Source organism: Cygnus atratus, chromosome 3, assembly GCF_013377495.2.
Source record: "Cygnus atratus isolate AKBS03 ecotype Queensland, Australia chromosome 3, CAtr_DNAZoo_HiC_assembly, whole genome shotgun sequence".
Lineage (NCBI taxonomy): Eukaryota > Metazoa > Chordata > Aves > Anseriformes > Anatidae > Cygnus > Cygnus atratus.
The window spans coordinates 70039934-70061962 of record NC_066364.1 but is presented as its reverse complement, the minus strand read 5'-3'; the positions used below and the strand labels follow the sequence as shown (position 1 = coordinate 70061962).

General features: G+C 41.9%; 1 protein-coding gene across 12 annotated transcripts in view; it reads left to right on the top strand.

Annotated features, from left to right (window-relative positions):
* The first annotated feature begins 1461 nt into the window (after nt 1–1461).
* STXBP5 (syntaxin binding protein 5) overlaps nt 1462–22029 on the top strand; it is a 113976-nt gene continuing 93408 nt past the window's right edge. For 2 of the 12 annotated variants that reach the window (XM_050709768.1, XM_050709767.1), the window contains exons 1-3: nt 1462–1557; nt 2018–2303; nt 3984–4081. In XM_050709768.1, the coding sequence (XP_050565725.1) occupies nt 2151–2303; nt 3984–4081 (251 nt within the window). In that variant the 5' untranslated portion in view covers nt 1462–1557; nt 2018–2150. Of the gene's footprint in view, nt 1558–1669; nt 1709–1811; nt 1848–1944; nt 2304–3983; nt 4082–22029 lie in introns of those variants that run through there. The other 10 variants (XM_035538289.2, XM_035538284.2, XM_035538286.2 and 7 more) reach the window with 8 other exon arrangements.

The window sequence follows — 22029 nt, the reverse complement described above, 5'->3', positions numbered from 1 at the left end:
TATGCAAAAGAAGGGCTTATAAAGGCCTTTAATTCTTCAGCAAGTTTTGAGGTTGTTTTCCTTAACAATTTCTATAAATAATTAATATAAATAATGAGAGTAGATGTGATATGAATCTTGTAGCTAGGAATGCTTGCAGGGCCTGGCCTGACGTATGCTGATAACAGGATTCTGATGGACTATTATTTACATTCTTAAAGTTATACTGGTATGCATTATCAACACAATGCGTTTCGTGTTCATGTTCATGCGTTTCACGATGCATTCAGTCAAGCACAGTTGAGTTCCAGAAGTTTTCTTCCCAGTTTAGCGTACTGCAATAAGCATGTGTGAGTAGTTGGAAAAAAATAGACATTATTTCTGTAACTTACAGACTGTTAGATAAAATATATGATGGATAATTAAAGACAATGCACACTCTTCTCTCTTAAAATGAAATAAATATTATTATCAGAAATTTAATGAGGCTTATTTAAGTCTACTTTTATTTACTTTAGGACTTTTGTCGTCTCTGGAAGCATTCTTTCACATGTTCACCAAGATGATTTGAGGAAGTGTCCAACAGTCCTGGTTACACAGGTGGACAGCTCTCTAAGTTCATTAGGCAGTCACTTCATAAATGGAGTATGTGAGCTGTCCTGGTTTCTTTTGAATCTTTATTTATTTATTTACCTGCTGGGAACATGGCTTTAAACTGACATGGGTTTAGAGGTCTAAGAAACCTGTGGAACTTTTACTTTTGAGGTTATTATTATGGGTGCATCATAACTATTTTTCAGCATTCTGATTGTGCTTATTTGTCTGTGCACTGTCACATTGAGTGCACCAATTGTGCACGCCGGGCTTTGGGGCTGAAAGCACCACCTGTAAATGCCATTTTACTGCAGGCCGAGCCTTCTCCTGCTCAGGCATTCCCACTGCAGCTGGGGGATGCAGGCCCATGTCCTGAGCCACATCTATACAAGGTTTCCTCCAAAAGTGATAACTGATCGTCCAGTTTGTTTTACTTCAGTGATCTGAGTCACGAATAGTAGTTGCCTTCAGCAACATAAAATGATTGAGGGGGGAATACCAACCACCACCTGAGCCACCAAGGGCACAATCCAGGAATACGCTCTACTAATGACGGGAAAACAAAAGCAGGGCACAGGTCGGCAGCCTGGAGCCCCCTGTCGCTGCGTGCCGCTGCCGGCGCCGGTCGGGGGAGGCTGTGAGGAAGCGCGGCCGTTAACAGCCCCGCCGCACCGGCAGCCGGCGCTCCTCGGCGGAGCCGCACACCGCCGCCCCCTGCTCCGTGCCCACAGGCGGCGCGGGGCTCCCGTCCCCGCTCCCCCGCCGCCGTGACGGCCCCGTCCCCATCCCCACACGGACCCCGGCGCCCGCTCCCCTCGTCGCGGAGCTGCTGGCCGAACGGCCACCGCCACATCCGGGTGCCGGCCCTTTGGAAGCGCATGCGCGGCTACTGCGAGCCCTGGCACCGCTCCTCCTCCTCCTCCTCCTCCTCCTCCACCTCCTCCTGCCGCCGGCCCCCGGGGCGCTGCGCTTCCGCGTTGTCAGGCAAGGGGGAGCGACCGCGAAGGCGGCCCGAGGAGGAGGAGGAGGAGGAGGAGGAGGAGGAGGAGGTGGGGTGGGGTGGGGTGGGGTGGGGTGGGGGGAGGCTGGTGGCTGCGGGGGCGGGCGGCGGCAGCAGCCGGGAGAAGCCCCGGCGGTGACTGGCTGGCGGCACACGGAGCTCCGAGGGGGCGGAGGGTGCCGGGGCTGAAGGGAGGGAGGGGAGGGCGCTGCGAGGCGGCGGGTGGGGGGGGAGCAGGGACTGCGGCGGCGGGCGGGGAGCCGGGTGGCACCATGTGAGGCGGCTGCGCGGCCGGGCGCGGAGGCTGCGGGCGGCTCGGCGGACGGGAGAGACGGGGTGGGACGGGCCGGGGCGGGCCCGGGGCGAGCCGTGAGCCCCCGGCGGGCGGGGCCGGGCCGGGCAGCGGCACAGCGGGCTGACCGGGCGCCGTTTGCTTGGCTCCAGCCGCCGGGCCCCGATGAGGAGCGCCGCTGCGCTGCCGGACTAGCGCGTCGCCCTCCCGCGGGGGCTCGTCTGCCGCCGGCGGGGCGGGCGGCGGCGCTCCCCGCTCGGGTCTGCCTCGGCGCCGCCGCGAGCCATGAGGAAATTTAACATCAGGAAGGTGCTGGACGGCCTGACGGCGGTCTCCTCCGCCGCCTCGGCGTCGTCCGCCGCGCAGCAGCAGCAGGCGGGCAACCGGGAGAGCGAAATCCAGGAGACGCTCCAGTCCGAGCACTTCCAGCTCTGCAAGGTGAACGCGGCGGCCTCGGGGTGCGCCCTGGGGGGGTCGGGGGGGACAGGGGGGAGAAGCGGTGGCCGTGTCCGCAAGCAGCTTGCCCGGAGACTTGCAGGGCTCGATGCCGGCGGGGTGCGCCCGGGCTTCGTGGGGAGAGCGGGATGAAGGAGGGAGGGAGGGAGGGATGGATGGAGGAGGGAGGGAGGGATGCCCAGCGTTATCGCGGCCTTTCAGCGGCAGGCTCCGCTGTTGGGCCCCGAGGACGGGGGTCTGGGGCTCTGCGTGCCGGGGAACGCGGCTCCCCGCTCCCTTTGCGCCTGGAGGGGGCTGTAGACGTTTGTGGTGCTTTGGCTGCAGTGTGTTGCCAAGTCGCCGGGGCTGCTGTTGCAAAGGTTCTCCAGAGACGGAGGAAAAGTTCCCCTTTTTTTTTTTTTTTTTTTTTCATTTGCTTGCGTGTGATACGATAACTGCAGTTAGTGCCCGCACGCTTTTGGAAAATGATGCAGCGAATTAATCCGCCAGCTGTACCTAGAGGAATAAAAACTGATTTGAATATCAATACCCATTTTTATCTTTACAATGCACCCGTGGCCTAGCTTGGTATGGCTGAGCTTGTTTGTGGATTCGCCTCCTTGTTTTGTCTAGTATTGCAGGCGTTCCTGCCGCTTCTACAAGTTGCTCATGAAGGACACGGGAAAGAGCAGGGCTATTACTACTTAGATTTTATACACTGTGAAACACTGAGAGTTGTGAGCTATGCCTGCAACTTGACTGAAGTAAAAGGAGTCTATCAGAAGTTTCCTATGCGTTTATGAGGTCCTAAAATAACCCTGCGTTAAACTAGAGGTTTTGCAGTTGAAAAGCCAGTGTTTGTATGGCTTACGTTGCATACATCTATAGTAGAAGTCAGAATAGATAATGCTTTTGTTTTTCTTGATTCTGATTATTTGCAGCCTGAGAAGTGTAATGGGGTTGTTGCTTGGTCGATTACCAAATTAGTCTTGGCTAATCAGAAACCAAAATGAGCCAACTGCCTCATATTAAGAAAGAATCCCTTGGTTAAGGGGGCTTTGTTTTGTTTTTGTGGCATGTTTTTTGTTTGCCTATTTTCAGGAGTGTTTTTTAGTTTGTTTTGAAGGGAAGCAGAGGTTGAGAGTGATGTTCTGTGGAGGTTGGGTTGATTTTTTTTATTGCTTTTTTGTAAAGGTGATGAGAGAGTTTGCACTGTCATGTGGGGCCTGTTGGAGTGAAATTGAGGTAGCTCTGACGAGCAGGTGTAGCAATTTGTAACAGTTCGGACAACAAGTCGGGCTTAGTTGCCAAACTTCCTAGGAACATCACAGATTTTAACGGTTTAGTGCCATTCTTAGGGCTAAAATAGGAGTAGTCAGAGAATGACATGGATGGAAAAATAAAATGCCATGTTGATACAGTCTTTGTACAGAAATAATGCAAGATTCACATTAAGTTTCAGTAAGTATGACTGTCATTTGGTGATCAAGGGTGAATGACTGGACCAACTTTAAAAAAATCTTTTATAATTGGTGCATATAGGACAGCTGTTATTTTCAATCTGTTGGTTCCTTTCGTAATTGTGATTAATGCTGAATCCTATTCCCTAACATATGATATTGATTCTGTTTATTTTTGGTCTGCTGCTTGTCCCATCATTACTACGATGCTCTGACTTGTTAGACTGTGCGCCATGGTTTCCCCTATCAACCTTCAGCCCTGGCATTTGATCCTGTTCAGAAAATACTGGCCATCGGGACTCAGACTGGAGCATTAAGGCTGTATCCTTTTATATTCTGAAAAGGAAATTAGCGTACCTCACACGAATGATGTTTTGATTCAGCTGCTGGAGCTATTCAGATGTGTGGTGGGAACCAGGTATGCAGAAGGGGGGAAAAGCTCTGTTTTCTGGTGGCGGGTGGCCTGGCTGTTCTGCTTGTTGTGTGTCAGTTCAGGTTGTGTTAATGCTATGAGGTATGGCTGCTTAGTCCTCCTTATCTGCAGTTAATATATACGTTTTGTAGAGGATTACCAATGCGCTGACAATTTAGAAGCACAGTCAGCTGCTTTAAAAAGAGATGTGTCTGAGGGTCTGTTTCATTTTCTGCTATAACCTTTGGAATTATAAAACTCCATGCTGCTTGTATTTATTTTTTGTCTTGCTCTTGAGAGAAATGTTGTAGTAGTGTAGATCTTCTTACTACTTCTGTACTGCCAAAAAGTAGTTTTAAGTGGGGATGTTAAAGGGTGCGGGAACAGTATTTCACTAATAGTTCATAACTGACAGAGATGAGCAGATTAAATTCGTGGACTAAACCAACAGTAACGTTACTACTTCTTGTTCAAAAAAAAGTGAACTGTCTGTATGTTTGTAGCCATATGGTACCACATCCATATTGTACCACCCAAGGCACATAATAACATACGTGTTTAAACTTTTATTTTAAAAGAAGGTGCCCTGTAGATCCTTTAATCCACACTAACATTGCCTAAACCTTACTTTTCAACAGAGTAGAATGAGTTGATTTCTCTATTGTCCTGGAATTGTCTAAATTCTGATGTTTTTGGAGAAGGCTTAGCCATCTTGCTAGAAAAATTGAGTTAATTCTCTTTTAAACTGCAGGTAAATCTCAACATTCTCTTTCCTTTGTTAATTACGTTCCTCTGCAAGTGGACATTTTGTTTCCTTCCTTAACATCAGTGTTCTGTCTAAGGCTAACTGTCTTAAAAGGGTTGTCTTTTACAAGTTGAAAAGTTGGAACTTCAGTATTAAAGAAGAGGCTGAACTGAAGTAACTTGTATGATGTCTATAATGTTATGAACTCCCAAGATCTCTCAACTCTCAGTGGTCAACAGTAATGACTGTGAAGTGCTCTCAGTAAAATATTCAAAACTACACTTAATAAATTTTAGTTTTTAAAAAGGTGATGCATTTGATTTAAATGAAAAATGAAGGGTATGCGAGGCTCTGTTGGTTTTAATTACTCTCATATTGGTACAATAGATGAGAGAAGAAAATGAGACCTAAAAGTAAGGATTGGGGTTGGAGGGAGAGAACGACATGCACTTACTTAGAGCTTACTTGCCTGCAGTTTACGGCAATATGATGATGTAGGTTGCCTTATGATGACTTGATTAAAAACATATTTCTTGTCGCTTAGCCGTGACTACACCTGTGATTTCTGAGTGCGAATTGCTTTCTAAGTAATCAGGAGGAGCCTAGCAGGATTGTGAGGGAAGCAACGGTTGCTGTGAGAGGAAGCAGTAACATGAACAGAAAATGTTTCCTAAGGGAAGAAGTTTCATGCTGAGGCCGAAACATTTGTGTTCCACTAACTTAGGGAAGGTCAGTATCCGTCTCAGTACTGACTGAGTCTTGGAAGAACTGTTTTAAAGCCCTCTGTTTAGCCTGATGGGTTAGCCCAGTAACCCAACAGCACTGCACAAGTTGTATCTCCTGTGATTACTTGCTTTTGGGGAGGGAGAGATGCAGGCAGAGGGGGTAGATTCAGATACACTCAAAACGTAAAACCAGCCTCTCACTTTCTGCCCTGTGAAACCTAGGAAGATGGCTCTCTGGGAAGGAGTGGAACTTGCAAGAGCTGTTTATTTCACCTTACTGCTCATGGACAAAAACTGAACCACAAAGTTATAGGTAACCTGTAGGATGTCTTACCTGCTGAGGCTTTTACTAATGATAAATTACATGCAAAGATTCATTGCATGTAATCTAAGTAAGTGGGAGCCACTCTCTCTTTAGAGCTGCAGAAGTGTGTCTTAATTGAAATGAGGTGTGAACTAGGAAGACTGAGAGCGAATAAAGAGGTGTTCATTGAGAACTAAATTCTAAAAGTGTAAGGAAAGTCAATCCTGATTTTCTTCTTCTGTTGTGAGGGTATAGAAGTAAAGGAAGGATAACGCTTCCTTCATTGTCTACTGGCGGATGCAAGTTGGGTATTAGTGTTTTTCTTGCGTCTTCAGGTATGGATGCAGCTTGTCAGGCTTTCGGTTCCTTTCTGTTGCAACTAGGTGATCTGAGTAATTGCGAAGCAACGGGGTGTTGTGTTTTTTTTTTTTTGTTGAAAGGGTATTAAAGATAAAATGCTCTTAAGAAATGTACTAACCTGGTTTAGATTTAATTTCTGTACGTACTAGTGAATACTACAGCCCTGATTTACTTACAGCAATTTATGAGCTAGTCCCTTTATAGAACACGTTCTCTGTATTTGAGCAGTTTTCAATTCAGTTATTTTAACTAAAGTATTGTCTAGAAAAGGTTAATGTGAACAGAAATTTTCTTAGTCATGCTCCCATCTCATTCTTAATTTTGAGGACTCTGTAAGCACCAGTGGAATAAAAAATGCATTTTAATGCTGTCTCTGCTATTGGTACAGTGACATGTCAGAGTAGAACTAAAGCTTTTTCTGAAGAACCAGGATTTGTGGACAGAAATAAAATGGGAGTTCACTGATTTGTTATATTCATCAATTAGAGGTAAATAAAGACAAAATAACATCAACATGGTATTAAGCTCTCTGAGTCCACAATGTAATTGTGAAAATGGAAATACTGAAGTATAGGTTGCATGTTTCACTAATCAGATTGGAAATAGAATTACTACTTTATTAATATTGTTTGTCCCTATCCTAAGCTTGACCAGTTAAAATCAGAAGAGCACTGTGGAGTTGGTGAGTTAGCATGCCAGAGACAGAAATTCACCATTTCATTCCCATGACCAGCAGTTGGTTCTAGACCTTGCAGTTTTAAGAGGGAGAGAAGTCCATATAGTAGTAGAAAGACTTTATTTTTTTACGAAAGTCACCAAAGTGGTAGTTTAGGAGTATTCACTAGCTTAATTTGAGCTGCATATGGCTTGTATCCTCCCACCACCCATTTGAAAACAACAAATAAATCAACAACAACAACAAAAAACTTGATTTCATTTCTGGAGTTACTTATAAATATTTCTGACTGGGATTTAGGTAGCAAGTGTTTCTGAGACTGACTGATACTGCTTAATAAAAAGGAACGTTTTGAGCTGTTAATAGGACTCTTCTTCCTTTTTTTTTTTCCTGTTTTTAGCTATGGAGAAAATCTTGGTCCCCTTCCTGTGTATTGGGAGAAGTTACAAAATGTGTATAGCTTAATAGAATACAAACCTGGAGAGGTGTCAGATTCTGGACCTCCTGCACTTGACATAGAACAGCCAGGTGGCATGAACATCCTCCCTGACATTAGGACCTGTTGAAAATAATTGAACAGTTTAATTTTGTGTTCTGTATTTCAGGAGAAACTGAGTGATGTGATAGGAACAAGAGCAGAAGTGCACTTTGGAGCAACATTAAAAACTTGAATTTGCTTATCTTGTCCACACTCACAATTATCCGCTTGCTGTGATCCAGTTGTTCCTCTGCGTTCATTGTGTTGATCGAAGGATGCTCATTCTAGCTGGTTGAGGTGTTTTGAGTCTTGGCTGGTGGCCTGGCCTTCAGGTGTGGAATTTCTACCTCAGGCTTACTTTGCTGTAGTTTTGGATGCTCGTGAATGTGTTCCCCACAAGGAACAATTTTCTCACTATTTATACATACCGAACTTCAACAGCAGCGTAAGCTTCTGGGGACCTCACCTGTCACTGCAGGCCAGTTTCACCAGCTTCTCCATATGCAACGCCATTTAGCTGTTGTTACAAGTGTTGCTATCACATTCTGGTCTCCTGTCCCAGATGTGTTGGATATAAAGCTGTAGAATGTTCATCTATGTTTTGTTTCTTTCCTGAGCGTACCTGAACTGTTTCAACAGGACATGTAGTCCAGAATTTTAAGGAAGTTTCATGCATGACAGCCATCTGTGTTTTGCTTTCCCAGCACATACCAAAACCTTCTAATGAGCTGGGTGTATGTACTTAAGGTCTAACTTACCTGCATGGTGCAATGGGGCGGACTCTGTTCTGTGACATCCTGATGGCTTCCAGTGTCACGGGTAATGGGCCTGCTTCTGTGCTCTCATTTACTCTCACTCTCCTACTTGAAAGTCCCTTTAGGAATCAGATGTGACCTGACTGCAACAGCATTTGTGTAGTGAAGAGATTTGATAAACATGGAAAACACTTTTTCAGGATCTTCCTGTATTTGGAATGATGTTTCCTGAAAACTTTATATTATTAGTTGTACAAAGCTCTGGCCTTGAAAACAAACGGAGAAGCTCAGCTAACTGTGATAGGAGGTAGGATAAGCTTTGAAGCAAAAGCAGATAATTTGAAGGAAACTTGCTGCCTGCTGTATAACTGCTCTGTCTTAAACAAGGTAGTTCAGTTTTCTGTGCTTTAATTTCTCAGTAGCAAAACTAGGACAGTAGATCAAGTAAGTCACATTTTGATTGTCTGCCAACATGAATACGGTATTTCTGTTGGTGCTTCATTCCTTTGAAAAACATGCGTTTCCAACTTGCAGCTCAGCTTCTCATGAGGGAGAGAATTCTAAGAACACCATTTCCACCAGAAGTTCTTGAAAATGAAGTGGATACCAGTAGAGTAAATGTTATGCCTTCCACACAGACCAAATTGGCCGTGAGTCTTTATTTCTAAGCAGAATAGGTTCTTTACTTAAAGAGTGTTTTTTCCTGTTGCAAACTCTGTTCACAGGAAGGAGAAAAATTAGGTTGTTTGTCATTCTGTCATTAAATAACTGAAGATCCCAATCATTCTGAATGTCAGCATCTGTTCATTTCCCCCCATTCTTTTCAGCAGTAAAAGAAGTCTCTTACGTAAGCAAATGGCTGAAGTTTTCGTATATCTGAGGCATATAAAACTTATTTTCTGTGACTTCCATTCTCTGGCCTTTGTGAGAAGATTTTGCAACTGTAATTCTTTGATCAGAATAGCTCTAAGCCTGGATGTGTGGTTCCTTGCAGTTTCTGATGAAATGTTTGTTACAGCATCTGAATAGTTTTACAGTGGATGTATACCCATAAAATTCAAGCAAATCAGTGAAGTCTCTAAAGTTCTAACTAATTTCTATGTTAAACTTGGGACATTATATCCATTAACAATACTTTCATTTCCTTTGCATTGTTCAAACTACAGAAGGAAGTCTGCTTTTTTTCCCCTCTTACTGAAATATCAACTTGAGTTGTTTTTTTTTTTTTTTTTTGAAGTAGCTGAATACCTGCCCTTTCTTCCTTCAAAAGGGCAGTGGGGAGATGGCTGGAGTTCTTTTTGCAGTATTCAGAGTGAAGACTTCAGTTTTTCAGACCAAGCAACTGTGAAGTTGGCAGTGCTTCAAGTGAGAGACTTGATCAGATGAATTTGAGAGGTCGTGTCCAACCTAAATGATTCTGTGATTCTACTAAACTCAAACTAAACTAATGTTTTTTGGAATGTCAGGTTTTTGGCATGTGGATGTTGGAAGAGAATGGTTTCAATCCATGCCCACATTCTTCTGGACTTTGAACAAATGTTTCTGTTTGAAGAAGAGTACATCAGCAAAGCTTCTAAAAAATATTGCAGCAGTGTCATGCCAGAGCAACTCTGTGATTACCTATTAATGAGGAAATGTTTTTTGGATACCTCACCACCCAATTCATGTAGAGGAGGAGTTTTTTTTAAAGTACTTTGGTTGTAGCATACATTAATCTTATCACATTTTCGTTTCTTTAAACGCTACCACATTTCTTATCACATCTTGCAGCACTTTGTTCACATGAATATCATTAGCTCTGATACAGATGGGGGGAAAAAATCCCCATCCCCTAAATGAAGAAAATCAACCAACCTTTGGATACACTGGAATGAGATATGGTCAAAATGATGATACGGTGTGATGTCTAACTCTTAGAAATGCAAAGAATTATAGAGAGTTAGTCCTACAGAGAGAAAGCTGTGACTGAATTCTTCATAATGTATAGGATGGTGTACTTTTAAAATTCATAATTACTCGTGCTGGGAGGCTTAGTGATACTTAATCAAAGTAAGAAAACTGAATGCATCATCTGTTAGAATTACAATACAAGAGACAATACTTCAAAACAAGAGCTTGTAGTGATCACTGTTGTTCATAAATACCTGAAGTATAATTGTATTAAATCTCATACTATAGTTTATGAAAATGAATTTTATAATGAAAACTTTTCATCCCTGTTGTAGCTATGTTACTGACAAAGTAGAAACCTAATGGATGTAGCCTTGCAACCTGAAACTTGCTGGGTCATAGTGAGCTTGGGGAAGGGAATATCTTCTGGAAAACAAGTTAAGTTTTCAAGGCTGCAGGCTTTACCATAGCACCAGCAGGGTCTGTTTCCTCGGACCTTCTAGCTGTCTGTGAAATGCTGAGGTGATGCAGGTTTTGTGATCTGATGGTTTTTGTCCTCACAGCACTGAACCAGAATTTTAGGGTAAAATGTAACAGGGAATTAGACAGCTGGGACCTAGCTTAGGCTTTCAGGTTTCTGGTACAGTGCCCAACTCTTAATTTGACATTTTACTGGATTTGTTCTTTCTCAGTTGCTGTGGAAGGGCTTTTAGAACTGAAATAGCATTATTGCTGCAGGAGAAGAAATGAGCAGTTTTGGTAGTCATGGCTGGAAAAACAGAAGTGGCTTATGATTTGAGATGTGATAAAGCTTGAAAGCACAAATTAAGATCGTAAGCTCTTTCTAACAAAACTTCCTGTTTGACAAAAATTTTGTAACTGCATTAGATTTCTTTTAAGTGTCCAGTACATCTGTATGTTTAAAAAGATTTCACAAGGCATTCTTCACACATTCTTCACATAAATATTCTAACGGAGTGCCGTTATCATAGAATCACAGAATGGTTTGGGTTGGATGATCTTTGGTTAAAGACCGTCCAATTCCAACCCCACTGCCGTGGGCAGGGACACCTCCCACCAGACCAGGTTGCCCAAAGCCCCATCCAGCCTGGCCTTGAGCACCTCCAGGGATGGGGCATCCACAGCTTCTCTGGGTAACCTGTTCCAGTGCCTCGCTACCCTCTGAGTGAATAATTTCTTCCTTATATCTAATCTAAATCTCCCCTCTTTTAGTTTAAAGCTGTTATTCCTTGTCCTATCACTATGCTCCCTGATAAGGAGTCTCTCTCCTGCTTTCTTGTGGGCCCCCTTTAGGCACCAGAAGGCTGCTATAATTTCTTCCCAGAGCCTTCTCTTCTCCAGGCTGAACAACCCCAGCTCCCTCAGCCTGTCATGGGAGAGGTGCTCCAGCCTCTTGATCATCTTTGTGACCCTGCTCTGGACTCATTCTAATACTTCCATGTCCTTCTTGTGCTGGGGCCCCCAGAGCTGAATGCAGGACTCCAGGTGGGGTCTCACAAGAGCAGAGGGAGACAATCACCTCCCTTGCCCTGCTGGCTCTGCTGCTTTTGATGCAGCCCAGGATATGGTTGGCTTTCTGGGCTGCAAGCGCACACTGCCTGCTTATTTTGAGCTTCTCATCAACCGGTGATCTCAGATCCTTCTCCTTAGGGATGCTCCCAATCCATTCTCTGCCCGGCCTGTATTTGTGCTCAGGATTGCCCTGACCCAGGTGCAGGACCTTGCACTTGGCCTTGTTGAACCTCATGAAGTTCACACAGCCTGTCAAGCCCGTCCAGCTCTGTCTAGATGGCATCCCTTCCCTCCAGCGTGTTGACCATACCTCACAGCCTGGTGTCATCAGCAAACTTGTGGAGGGTGCACTCAGTTTCACTGTCCGTGTCACCAACAAAGATGTTAAACAGTGTTGGTTCCAATACTGACCCCTGAGGAGCACCACTCATTGCTCTTTGATTGTGACCGTCCAGCCAATTGAAGTAACCAGAAGTGCCCTCAGTTACTACTTTATGTGTATCTTCTTTCTCTTCTAGAACATCTGTTTCTTGATATTTTTTTCCTGTGTTTTTTACTGCTTTTGGAACAGTTAAAAAAAAAAAAAAAAACCTATATTTTTTATCAGGGTTCCCATAGAACATTTGTTTTTGTAGGGTTGTCTTTGTAGCACTTCAGTGAAAAAAACAGAATCAAACCTGTAAATTGTTACATGCCTGTTTGAAGTTAAACAATGCTGGAGAACTTGAATTTTAGGAACATTGTCCTTAATCTTAGCTGTCTGGCAATGGTTTTGCATTTGGAAAAAAAAAAAAAAAAAAGCCCTTAGCAGCTCTGAGAGAGTAAACGTTGCAGTAAGTCTTTAATCCCCTGGGTCTTCTCTCTTCTTTTTGCTATTCTTGATGTGACCCGCCCTGGAGTGCACCATTGAACTGATCATGCTAATTTATTTGAAAAATGCTGATTCTTAGACCTGCAAAGTACATCTGGTTAAGTAAACAAGACTCTAATTCTCCAGAGATCTAGTTCTTTGACACACAGAGCGTTTATTTGTGTGCTGACCTGAGAAAAAAGTTTATGGTACTCGTGAACCAAGACCGTGTATGAGAGTGCGTTGCCTGCCCACTTCCAGTACACTTCCATCGGCTTTTGAAGTTATCTTATTTTACTGAACTTAAGTTTGAGTTGTAGTATTGTAATTGATACTTGAGTGCTAATCAGGGCTATGCCTTGGCATAGCCTCTTAGTATTCAGCTGGTGGTACTTAAGTGACCTTTTGTGTCAACACTTCTGTTGTAGGCACTTGATAATAATAATACAGCTTGTGTTTATCAAAGGGAACACTAAGTTACTACTGGTGTTGACTTCCAGTGCAAATACACGTAAAGGTCTAACAACGTAACTTAAAGTACTGGCAGTGATATTTGCATCACTGAATTTGGGCACAGTGTAAAATGAGTCTTGGAAATAGCTACAACTGAAATATTCACTAATGAAGATTATGGTGGAGTGGTAAATTCCCTATTAGTTGAATTCTCAAATATGTAGCAATTCTGTCAACCTCTAGAGATTCATACTGAATCCAGATTCATGTTGATTTTTACAGTGGTTTCATGAAAGTACTTCTTCCGTGGCTATCATTTAGTCTGATCTGACACACTGATGTTCTGTTTGAGACTCTGCCACAAATGAGAACCATTTTGTGTTGCAGTTAAAATCTCTCCTTGGTAAGAGATGCCTGCTTTTATGTCTGAGATCTGTACAACCTGATGAAAGCCCTGGTCTGCATAGTTCTAACTTAATCACTTCCTGCACAGACCTAGTCTATCTTAAATCCATAAGATTCCTTTTTTTTTAAAAAAAAAAAAGTATGCTAGGTATTGATAGTGCTTATATTGAGATAAAATCAGTCTTAACTCAGAAATTGATACAGCTTAAATTGTATTAGGTGATTTTTTTTTCACTTGCATTCAGGACACAGCTTCCCCAGTCATCTGTCCACTGTAATTCTACTCTGCATTGGTGTTTCTGTACTTAAAATTCAGAGTGAATGAAAAATCCTTATCTTAAATGTCAAGATTAGTGAAGGTAGGTGAAACTTGAAATGTGTGTTTCCTGCTAGTGCAGAAAACAAAGTGCAAGATGAAATGTTCTGAGAAATGTAAGGTTATATTGACTGAGCTAATTAAAGCCTATGAAACTTTTTTTTGTAGTGAGTGACTCTGATCTTGAAATACTTGACCAAGTGCTGTGCAGTATGAAGCACTGCAGTTTGCAAAGTTGTCTACCTGATCACTGTTCTACAGAGAAGTTTATCCTTGATAGGAATAACTAAGGCTACTCTTCTTTATCTGTTAATTTTACTGAATGTCATTGGATTTTTGTTTAATAAATGTCTTAACGAGGTAGTGACAATCTGTTTTCTGTCTGGGCAACTCAAATCTAATTTTCCTTTCATAATTAGATGAGGAAAATTGCAGTGGCCACTACTTCCATGTCCAGAATAATTCTTAGCAGGTCCCGCTCAAACCGGCAGTGCTCATGAGAGCAGCACGGTTGGAGAGGGGAGGGGGAGAGACTCTCAGGTTCTCCACCAAGAAGACTGTAGACCAGACTTACCCTTTCATGAGGTTTCTCCCAAGACCTAATTGTCTCACCCTACTCCTGTATTCTCTTGGAAAGTATCCACAGGAGCTGCCTTAGCTTTGGAAAGCAAGTAACTAAAGAAAGGATGCAGGTCCAAAGCAAGGCCCTTGTGGCTCTGCTTGGTGAGCTACTGCTTTAGTTCCTGTGATTGGTGCTGTTTCAAGCAGAGAGGTGCATTGCGTAGCCTCTTGAAGCTGCTTCCAGGCATGTACTCTGTATGTGTTCGATTAACACTAGATCTTTGGTTCATGCTAAAATGAAATATTTAACACCTAGGGAACAGCCAACTAAAGAGGTAATCCAACTGGTATCTAATGCTTTTCATTGCCTCTTCTGCTGAAGGTCCTGCCTCTTTGTGGCCTAGTAACACCAGCTCAGCAGCAGATGGACAAAAGCAACTTGCATTTTTCTACTTGCTCATTAGGGAAAAAGAATAGAATGCTGAATTTTTGTGATCACTTAATGTTAAATTGATAGGATTAACATGCTTGTATTTTTTAGCATATGCTCTATCCAGTGTTACTACCTTGTTAAACAGAACAGATGTTCATCTTCACAGTTGAAAAACATTCTTGACTGAACTTTGTAGTGTTGGTATTAAAGCTTTAGTGATGCTTATTAATATGCAGAGTGAGCTGCATAACAATTTGCACAGCATTCCCTTTTGTACAAGTATGAAACTTGTGCAGTAAACTGGCACAGTGCAATTAGTTTCACAGCCACCTTTAGATGTCAGATAAAAAGCAAAGCCACCTAGAAAAGCAAAATGCAACTCTTCCCTCTACACCCCTGCCCAATAAATTCCCATTTAGGTGACTAAATATAATGAGATCTCTTGCTGGCAAGGTGAATATACCTTCATTTGTTAAAATAATTAGGTGGCAAGCACAACATTTTTGGAAGAAATCCTGGTGAGTTTACTGAGCTTGGAGAAAGGAGATTGAATAGCCTACCTCTTTAAGATAATGTCCCTGTGTTTTCATAAAGGCTGTTGGCCAAAGGAAATAGTGTTCAAATAGCAGCCATTCCCATAGAATACTCTGCTTTTTAAAACTTATTTTATACTTGTAACTGTTAATAAATAAATACAACAACAAAGCAAACAAAAAGCATATAGGTTCAAAACTTTTTTTTTTCCCATTCTCTACAGTGTATGTGGCTGTTGACACAGGGTACTTGACTGTTGTACCCATTTTCTTTCAGGCACTGCCTGTGAAAGTATCACAGTACTGTGAATATAGTCCCAATTGCTTGAGTAGTGAGAGGGACTGTTTAAAAAGGAAAAAAAACAAGTGTGCAGTGACATAGAATGGAAGAATGAAATTTATACATGCTGAGGAGGGTGCGGTGAGGAAGAGGCAGCAGGAGTTAACTTTTATAACCTTATTTTCTTACTTCAGTTGCAAAGGACAAAAACTGCTTAACTTTAGAACTTTGGCAGTTTAAAAGAACTGTGTGTTTTGTTTTCTGTATGAATGTTCTGTCAGTAGCTTCTAGATCAAATAAATGCTGTTCTTGGGGCAGGGGGTGGAGGTAAATTGTGGAAAGGTGGTGGCTTTTCCTGAACAAGCTGTCCAACTTCGGATCATACGTTTTTTCTGCTGGCAATTCCCAGTGGGGGGAGCAGCACACCAGAAGGTAGTAACAGTGAAGTTCACTTAGAAAATACTGAAGAACTGCAGTTTTGCATTTTAGCAAATAAACAGAAGCAGTTCCAGTATTTCACGATGGTCATAACTAACAGTGAATTCTATCATTTCCTGCCCAGGTTTTCAAGGGCATTTGTGCAGCCTCTTTACCTCCTATAGTTTTCTACAGAAAAAGTGACTTAAACTTAGTGAAGACGTATTTAATGCAAAGAAGTTGCTTGTAACACATACAATGTAGTACTAGTGTTAACAGCCATAAAGGCTTCTGTTACTGCAGTTTGCAAACACAGCTCTGCAGTAGAAACTGACCTTTACTGATCTGCAGGTACATAGGACTACAATTTGAGGGCTAATGTTAAATATTTGAATGCGTTGGTATCTGTTTGGTCCCCTGCTGTATTTAGAGTGGACTTTTGATGTAAAGCTAGATCAATTGTAATACCAGTGATTAGAATTCCAAAGGGGCCAGTGGTGGTATTGTGTAGTTTAAATGCAAGTATTTGGTAGTCACTAAAAATTGTAATCTTAATAGGTTTGCTCTGTTCTAAAATAGCTAAAAATTAAGCTGTTAGTACTATTGCACCTGAGGGTCAGGGCATCTGCCTTGGCATAGTAAGCACTACAGGTGGTCAGTGTCACTACTTCATAAAATCATAGAATATCCAGAGTTGGAAGGGACCCATGAGGATCACTGAGTCCAACTCTCCAGTTCCTCCAGGCAAACAGGAGCTGGCTGCAAGACAAGTACCCGGTGCATTTCATTTCATTTGACAGAAGTTGTAGAAATCCTTGCAACTTTGTCGAGGTTATGGGCAGGCTTTTATCCCTGAAGTGCTCAAAAATGACCTTAGCTTCTCTATGTCTAGTTGACCCTGACCTGGGTAGAATACTTACAGACTTAGCTGTTACTTTACTGAAACCCTTTTTAATAAGGATAGCTTCTAAAACAAGAAAAAAATCAAGTGCTTGTTGCCTACCTTCAAGCTTTCAGGTTAAAGTTGTGTTTTCCTTCACAAACGTAGTCTTCCTCTATTTTCAAGACTGACATGAGGAAAAAGATCAGTTCCTAGTGAGGCTGCAGAAACTTGGGAGATTCTACTTCAGTTCCAAGAGTGCTACATAAATGTTTAATTCTTAAGTCTTGGGTATAATTTCATAGCAATTCACCTCTTTGAATTCAACTGAATATTTACTTGAATATAATATATTAAATATGTTTAGAAACATGTAATACACTGTTATATAAATGTAATGTGTATTATACACTAAAGTAAAATAGGATTGGCTTAAACTAGATCTTTGACACGTACTGGTTGCAGAAGTTGAAGTACAAACCTCCAAATCAGTGAGTGCCCTGTGTGTTCTCTCTGAACCAGCTACTGAAGCTTGACTTTTTGGTTTGTTGTTACCAAATTTGCCCAAGACACGTGGAAGAGCATAGTGAACAAAAAGAAGGATCACTTGGCTGTTGTATTAAACAGTGGTGTGCCCACATTTTGAGTCCCGTGTTTCTCTGGTTTCTGCATTTTATGAAAGGTGGCATGGATTTAGAGGAGGGAAACTAAAATGATTGAGAATAGAAAGGCTGCCTTACGAGAAGATTAAAAAAAAAAAAGCTTGGTTTCTTCAGTTTAGAGAAGAGGAGAAGGGGTAAATGTGATCAAGGATTGTAAAGTCAAGAGGAGAGTGGTTAAGGTGCATGCTGAGCTGTCATTCAGCGAATTCCACGGTACAACAACTAGGGAGCATTCACTAACATAGTTCTAGACTGATGTAAAAGAGATGGTAGAAAGCATTTTTCAGTCTGAATATGACGAGTAGTGTGATTTGCTGCTGTAGGAGGTGGTGGAGGCAGGTTGTGCCAGTGCAGTCAGGAGGGGAATGAACAAGCTTGGAGCCACTGAGTATATAAGCAAATGCTACAAGGACTAGATGGGGATTGCCCTCTAACATACCTGATTCAGCAGTCCTGAGGGTGGTTTGGAAGTAGAAAAAGAATAGGCTGCAAAAAGTGGCCATGTTTGTGTGCTGTTCTTACATAGCACATAGTGATGGTGTAGGGGACGGTGCCAGACTGTGTGGGCCTCTGGTTTGAGTCGGTGCAGTGGTTTCTGTGGTCTTCGGCTGGCTCCTGTCAGAGGAAAGACATCCTTAGCTGTGTGGCTGCACACACGTCTTCATTTCAACTCAGTATTTTGCATGGCGATTGTTTTTACAGCGCACAGATTAAAATTCTCTAAGCCTGTACTGTCTAGTGGCAAGGGGATAATCCTTGCCGCTTAAGCAAATTTGTCTGATGCCTAAAGAGCTGATGAAACAATTTCTGTGGTATGGCGTAATGTAAAACACCAAAGGTATTGGTGTGGCATACTGGTGAGTTTTGATGTCAAAGAAGCTGGCATGGAAACTTGAATGTGATAATCACGCTGTGATCTGATAATGTTCCTGCTCTTTTTTTTTTTTTGGGCTGTAGCTGAGTTTATTGCAATTAGAACAGAGTGCAAAGCAAGGTCAGAAGCTAGTGGTGTTGTAAGATTTGAGGGGGGAAAGCTACTTTGTGCCACTCTTAAAACATGATAGCATCTTATGACAGTAGTTGTACCCAAATTTGACATCAATGATGATAGATGTGTTTTCTGTTCTAAACTTGGTTTGTTCTACAAAGAAAAAAACACAAATACCCTTTCTAAAAAACAAAACAAAACACAACTGTATTCTGAAATCTCTCATCTATTATATTAAAAAGCATGTTATTGTAAATGTTACAAATGTACTTAATTTGGGGGGAGGTTTACTCCTAATGAAATTACTCAGTTGGGGATACTTGCTAGTCTTTTTAAAACACCTTAAGATGACCAGTGTAAATGCAGTCTGTGTGAGGGACGCTGAATCTCTATAAATGTTTTCAGTTTCTACTAATAACTTTTGAAGCACCAAGCAACCTCAAGTATCTTAATAGCTCAGTGCTCGACTATCTGTTACTCCTTGTTACTTCTGTGGTTGTCTTTATTAGTAGCCATTTTATAAAATTGCCGTTCTCTGTGTCATTTTTGTCCCTGTGTGACTGCAATGTGGGGGTCTTGAATAGTGTTCCTTTCTCACTTGTATTTGAGGAGATTGTTCTCCTTGAGAAGAGTGTTGCTGTTTTGTATGTCGGGAAATTTTGGTTAATAGAAGTAATCTGTTTATCTTTCAAAAAAGAATAGTTGGTCTGTCTTTATCATAAATGTTTGCAGTTTTCTGTCTGTAGGTGATTTTTTTTTTTCTCATGGTGTCACTTCAAAAATACTGTTTCAGTTTTTGAGTGTTCATTGGTACAGTGCTGCTTTTGTCAGTTAATCATAGCACTTGTTGGTGAGTGGCCTCTTCCAGCACCCAGCCCAGATATGCTCTTGGCAACTATCTCAAGTAGTCTGGGCCTAATAATCAAACTTTCTTCTTTCTTTTCTGATTCAGGGAGGATCAAATTTGCTTATGTATGTGGCCTGTGGGAAGAGATGGCACTTGATTCTATTGACACATTTCTTTGTCTGTGCTGTGCAGCCCTGTTGATGGCAGAGCGTCTTTGAAGACCTGCTCTCCCAGGTTTAGAGTTGCACGGACTTGGAACGTGTGGGGGGATTTGTTGGTGATTCTTGATTAATCAGCCTCTCCTGGAGGCTGGAGCTGGGACCTTGGCCATTCATGGGAAAACTGAGTAGTAATCAGACTTGTTGTGCTAGTATATTAAACAGGTTTTGTTTGTAGCCCTTGGATGCAAAACTAGTTGGGATTGCAGGCAAAACACTTCCAGACTTGCAGCGCTTGAAAGAAATAAAATGAGTCTGCAGGCAGTTTGCCCAATAAAGTTTCTTTTTGTAGGGGAAGACAGCTTTTTTTCTTTATACATGTTTGACTTGAGTTTAGCTCAAGTGGAATTCTTTACTAGCAGGGAGGCTAATCCTTTTCTTCATTTTTTTCAGTTCCCACAGATCTGCTAAGAACTGTACATGTACAACAGGGTTGCTTGTTCCTGCTTAAAGGGTTGCCATTCTAGTATGCCCACATCTGAAGGAAGTAATAAACTCTGAATGGTATCTTGTAAAGATGGTATTTATTCTCTTTGAACTTGTCTACCTAATTCTTGGGGAAAAAAGTTTTCCCCCTTGTTTTTATTTTTTTTCCTTCTAGCATATGTTTAAGAACATCATCACACTATGACAGATACCAACTTAAATGCTTATTGCATCATCTTATATCTGAGCGTCCCATGCAAAGCATATGTAAAACTACTACGTGTTGCAACTTCTAGTGATTTCAGTATTTGGCTAAGAGTTGCATCAGCGGTTTCCTGGAATATTTTTTGATGGAAGGCGTTACAGAAATGAAGCCTAACAAGTAACTTCACTTTCTTATTATTGCTGAGTAATAAGAATCCATGTAATATTTGGTGTTTTTTGTTTGTTTGTTTTGTTTTTTAAAGTTTTAATTGGAACATTTAAAGCAGTGAATTACACTGTATCAATGCAGGTTCTCCTGACATGAAGCAGGTCTTAACTTCCTAGGCTGGATTCAGTTTAAAGGGCTGAATTTGTTGCTTAGAAACCTTTTTGAGTTTGCGTGGGGAGTCCTGTTCCAGAGATCTCTGCTTTTGTCTGAGCCCCTGGATATTTTCCTGTTGTGGCATTTCTGCAGCACTGTTTTCTACAGCTGGAAAGTTACCTACAAAAGGTGAGAAACCCTCTGGCATCTGTAACTTCAGGCTTTGAAATTAAAACCTCAGTAAAGCTCTGAACTGGTTTGATAGTCTACTACAAACAGCAAGTGTTTAAATTTTGGGGGGGGGCTGGGGTGGGAAGTAGTACTGGGACTAGTAATGATAATAGCAACTATTCTTTTTTCGAATCACTGACTTTTAATAGGTAGAACAGTGGTTGTTTCCATCTCTTGGGGCGGTTCTCAGGAGCAAATGAGTTGCTGAAAAGATTCCAGTTGGAACTAAAATGCTCAAAAGCCAATCCAAACTTCCTTAGTTTTTTACTTTAACAAGTTAAAAAGGTAAAAATGCAATTAAAGTTAACAATTTCTTGAAGAATCCAGCTGGATTTCTCTTCAAGTAGATCTTTGTACAGCCTTGGTATTTATCTTTCCTTCTTTCTCTTTACCATTTAAAAAAAAGTGGGGACAAGTGAGGGGGAGAAGGGGTGGAAATGATCTCTTTTGGCATTTGGAGAGCAGACTGGTAGCAAAGGACACAGCAGCACTCTGCGTAGAAAGGAAAAGCTCTAGTCTTTGCTTCTGCAGCTTTTCTAAGACTATGCAGCAAGACAAATGCTCAGCTTTCTTCCCCCCCCATGTTGACCCTTTCCTTGCTCCTCATGTTCTCATAAATCAGATTTCAAACTATTAAATTTCAGTGCAGGCTTTTTTGAAGACAATGTCATTCTTGTAGAATTTGTGCTAGAAACTTCATTTAAGCTGCAGGATTGTGGAGGAACCTTGGAAGAGCTGGGCAGCATAAACAGGTATACTTCTGTGCTTTTTAGCCAGAGATGCAGGTTGTCATGTATGTTTTCCTTCAAGCTGTCGTATGAAGAGTGCTGTTTCCCCTTTCCTGGGACTGGAACAGCTTCAGTTATAGGAAGAGAGTTAAAGGATGTGGGTATTCCTTTACCTTTATCTGGGGAAAAAAAAGCTGAGACACTTAATCTGTGAAACCTGGTATCATATGGCTCTCTCTTGTAATAGAATTACCCTGTGTGTGGTAACTGTTGTTAACGGTGTGTGTAACAGTTTTCCATGACTGCAGCATTTTATGCAGAGCCTCTATTTTAGGATATTGAGGTAATGCTGGCCCTTTTGGTAGGCTATGCATCTAATCTGGGTTTCTCCTCTCTTCTCAGCTTCCTATTTTCATAAACCTTACAGGAAAACGTGATCTGCAAGACTTCTTCCTTTCTGTCGAACTTGAACAAAATAATTCTTCAGCCTTAAAAATTACTAGCAGGTTACAAAGAACTAAAACATTCTTGTGATAGCAGGGCAGATGAGCACTGCTTTAAATACCAGATATTACATGGAATATGATGGGAACTGGAAGTGCACAAGGTTAAAAGATGAGCAGATTCTCTAAACTAT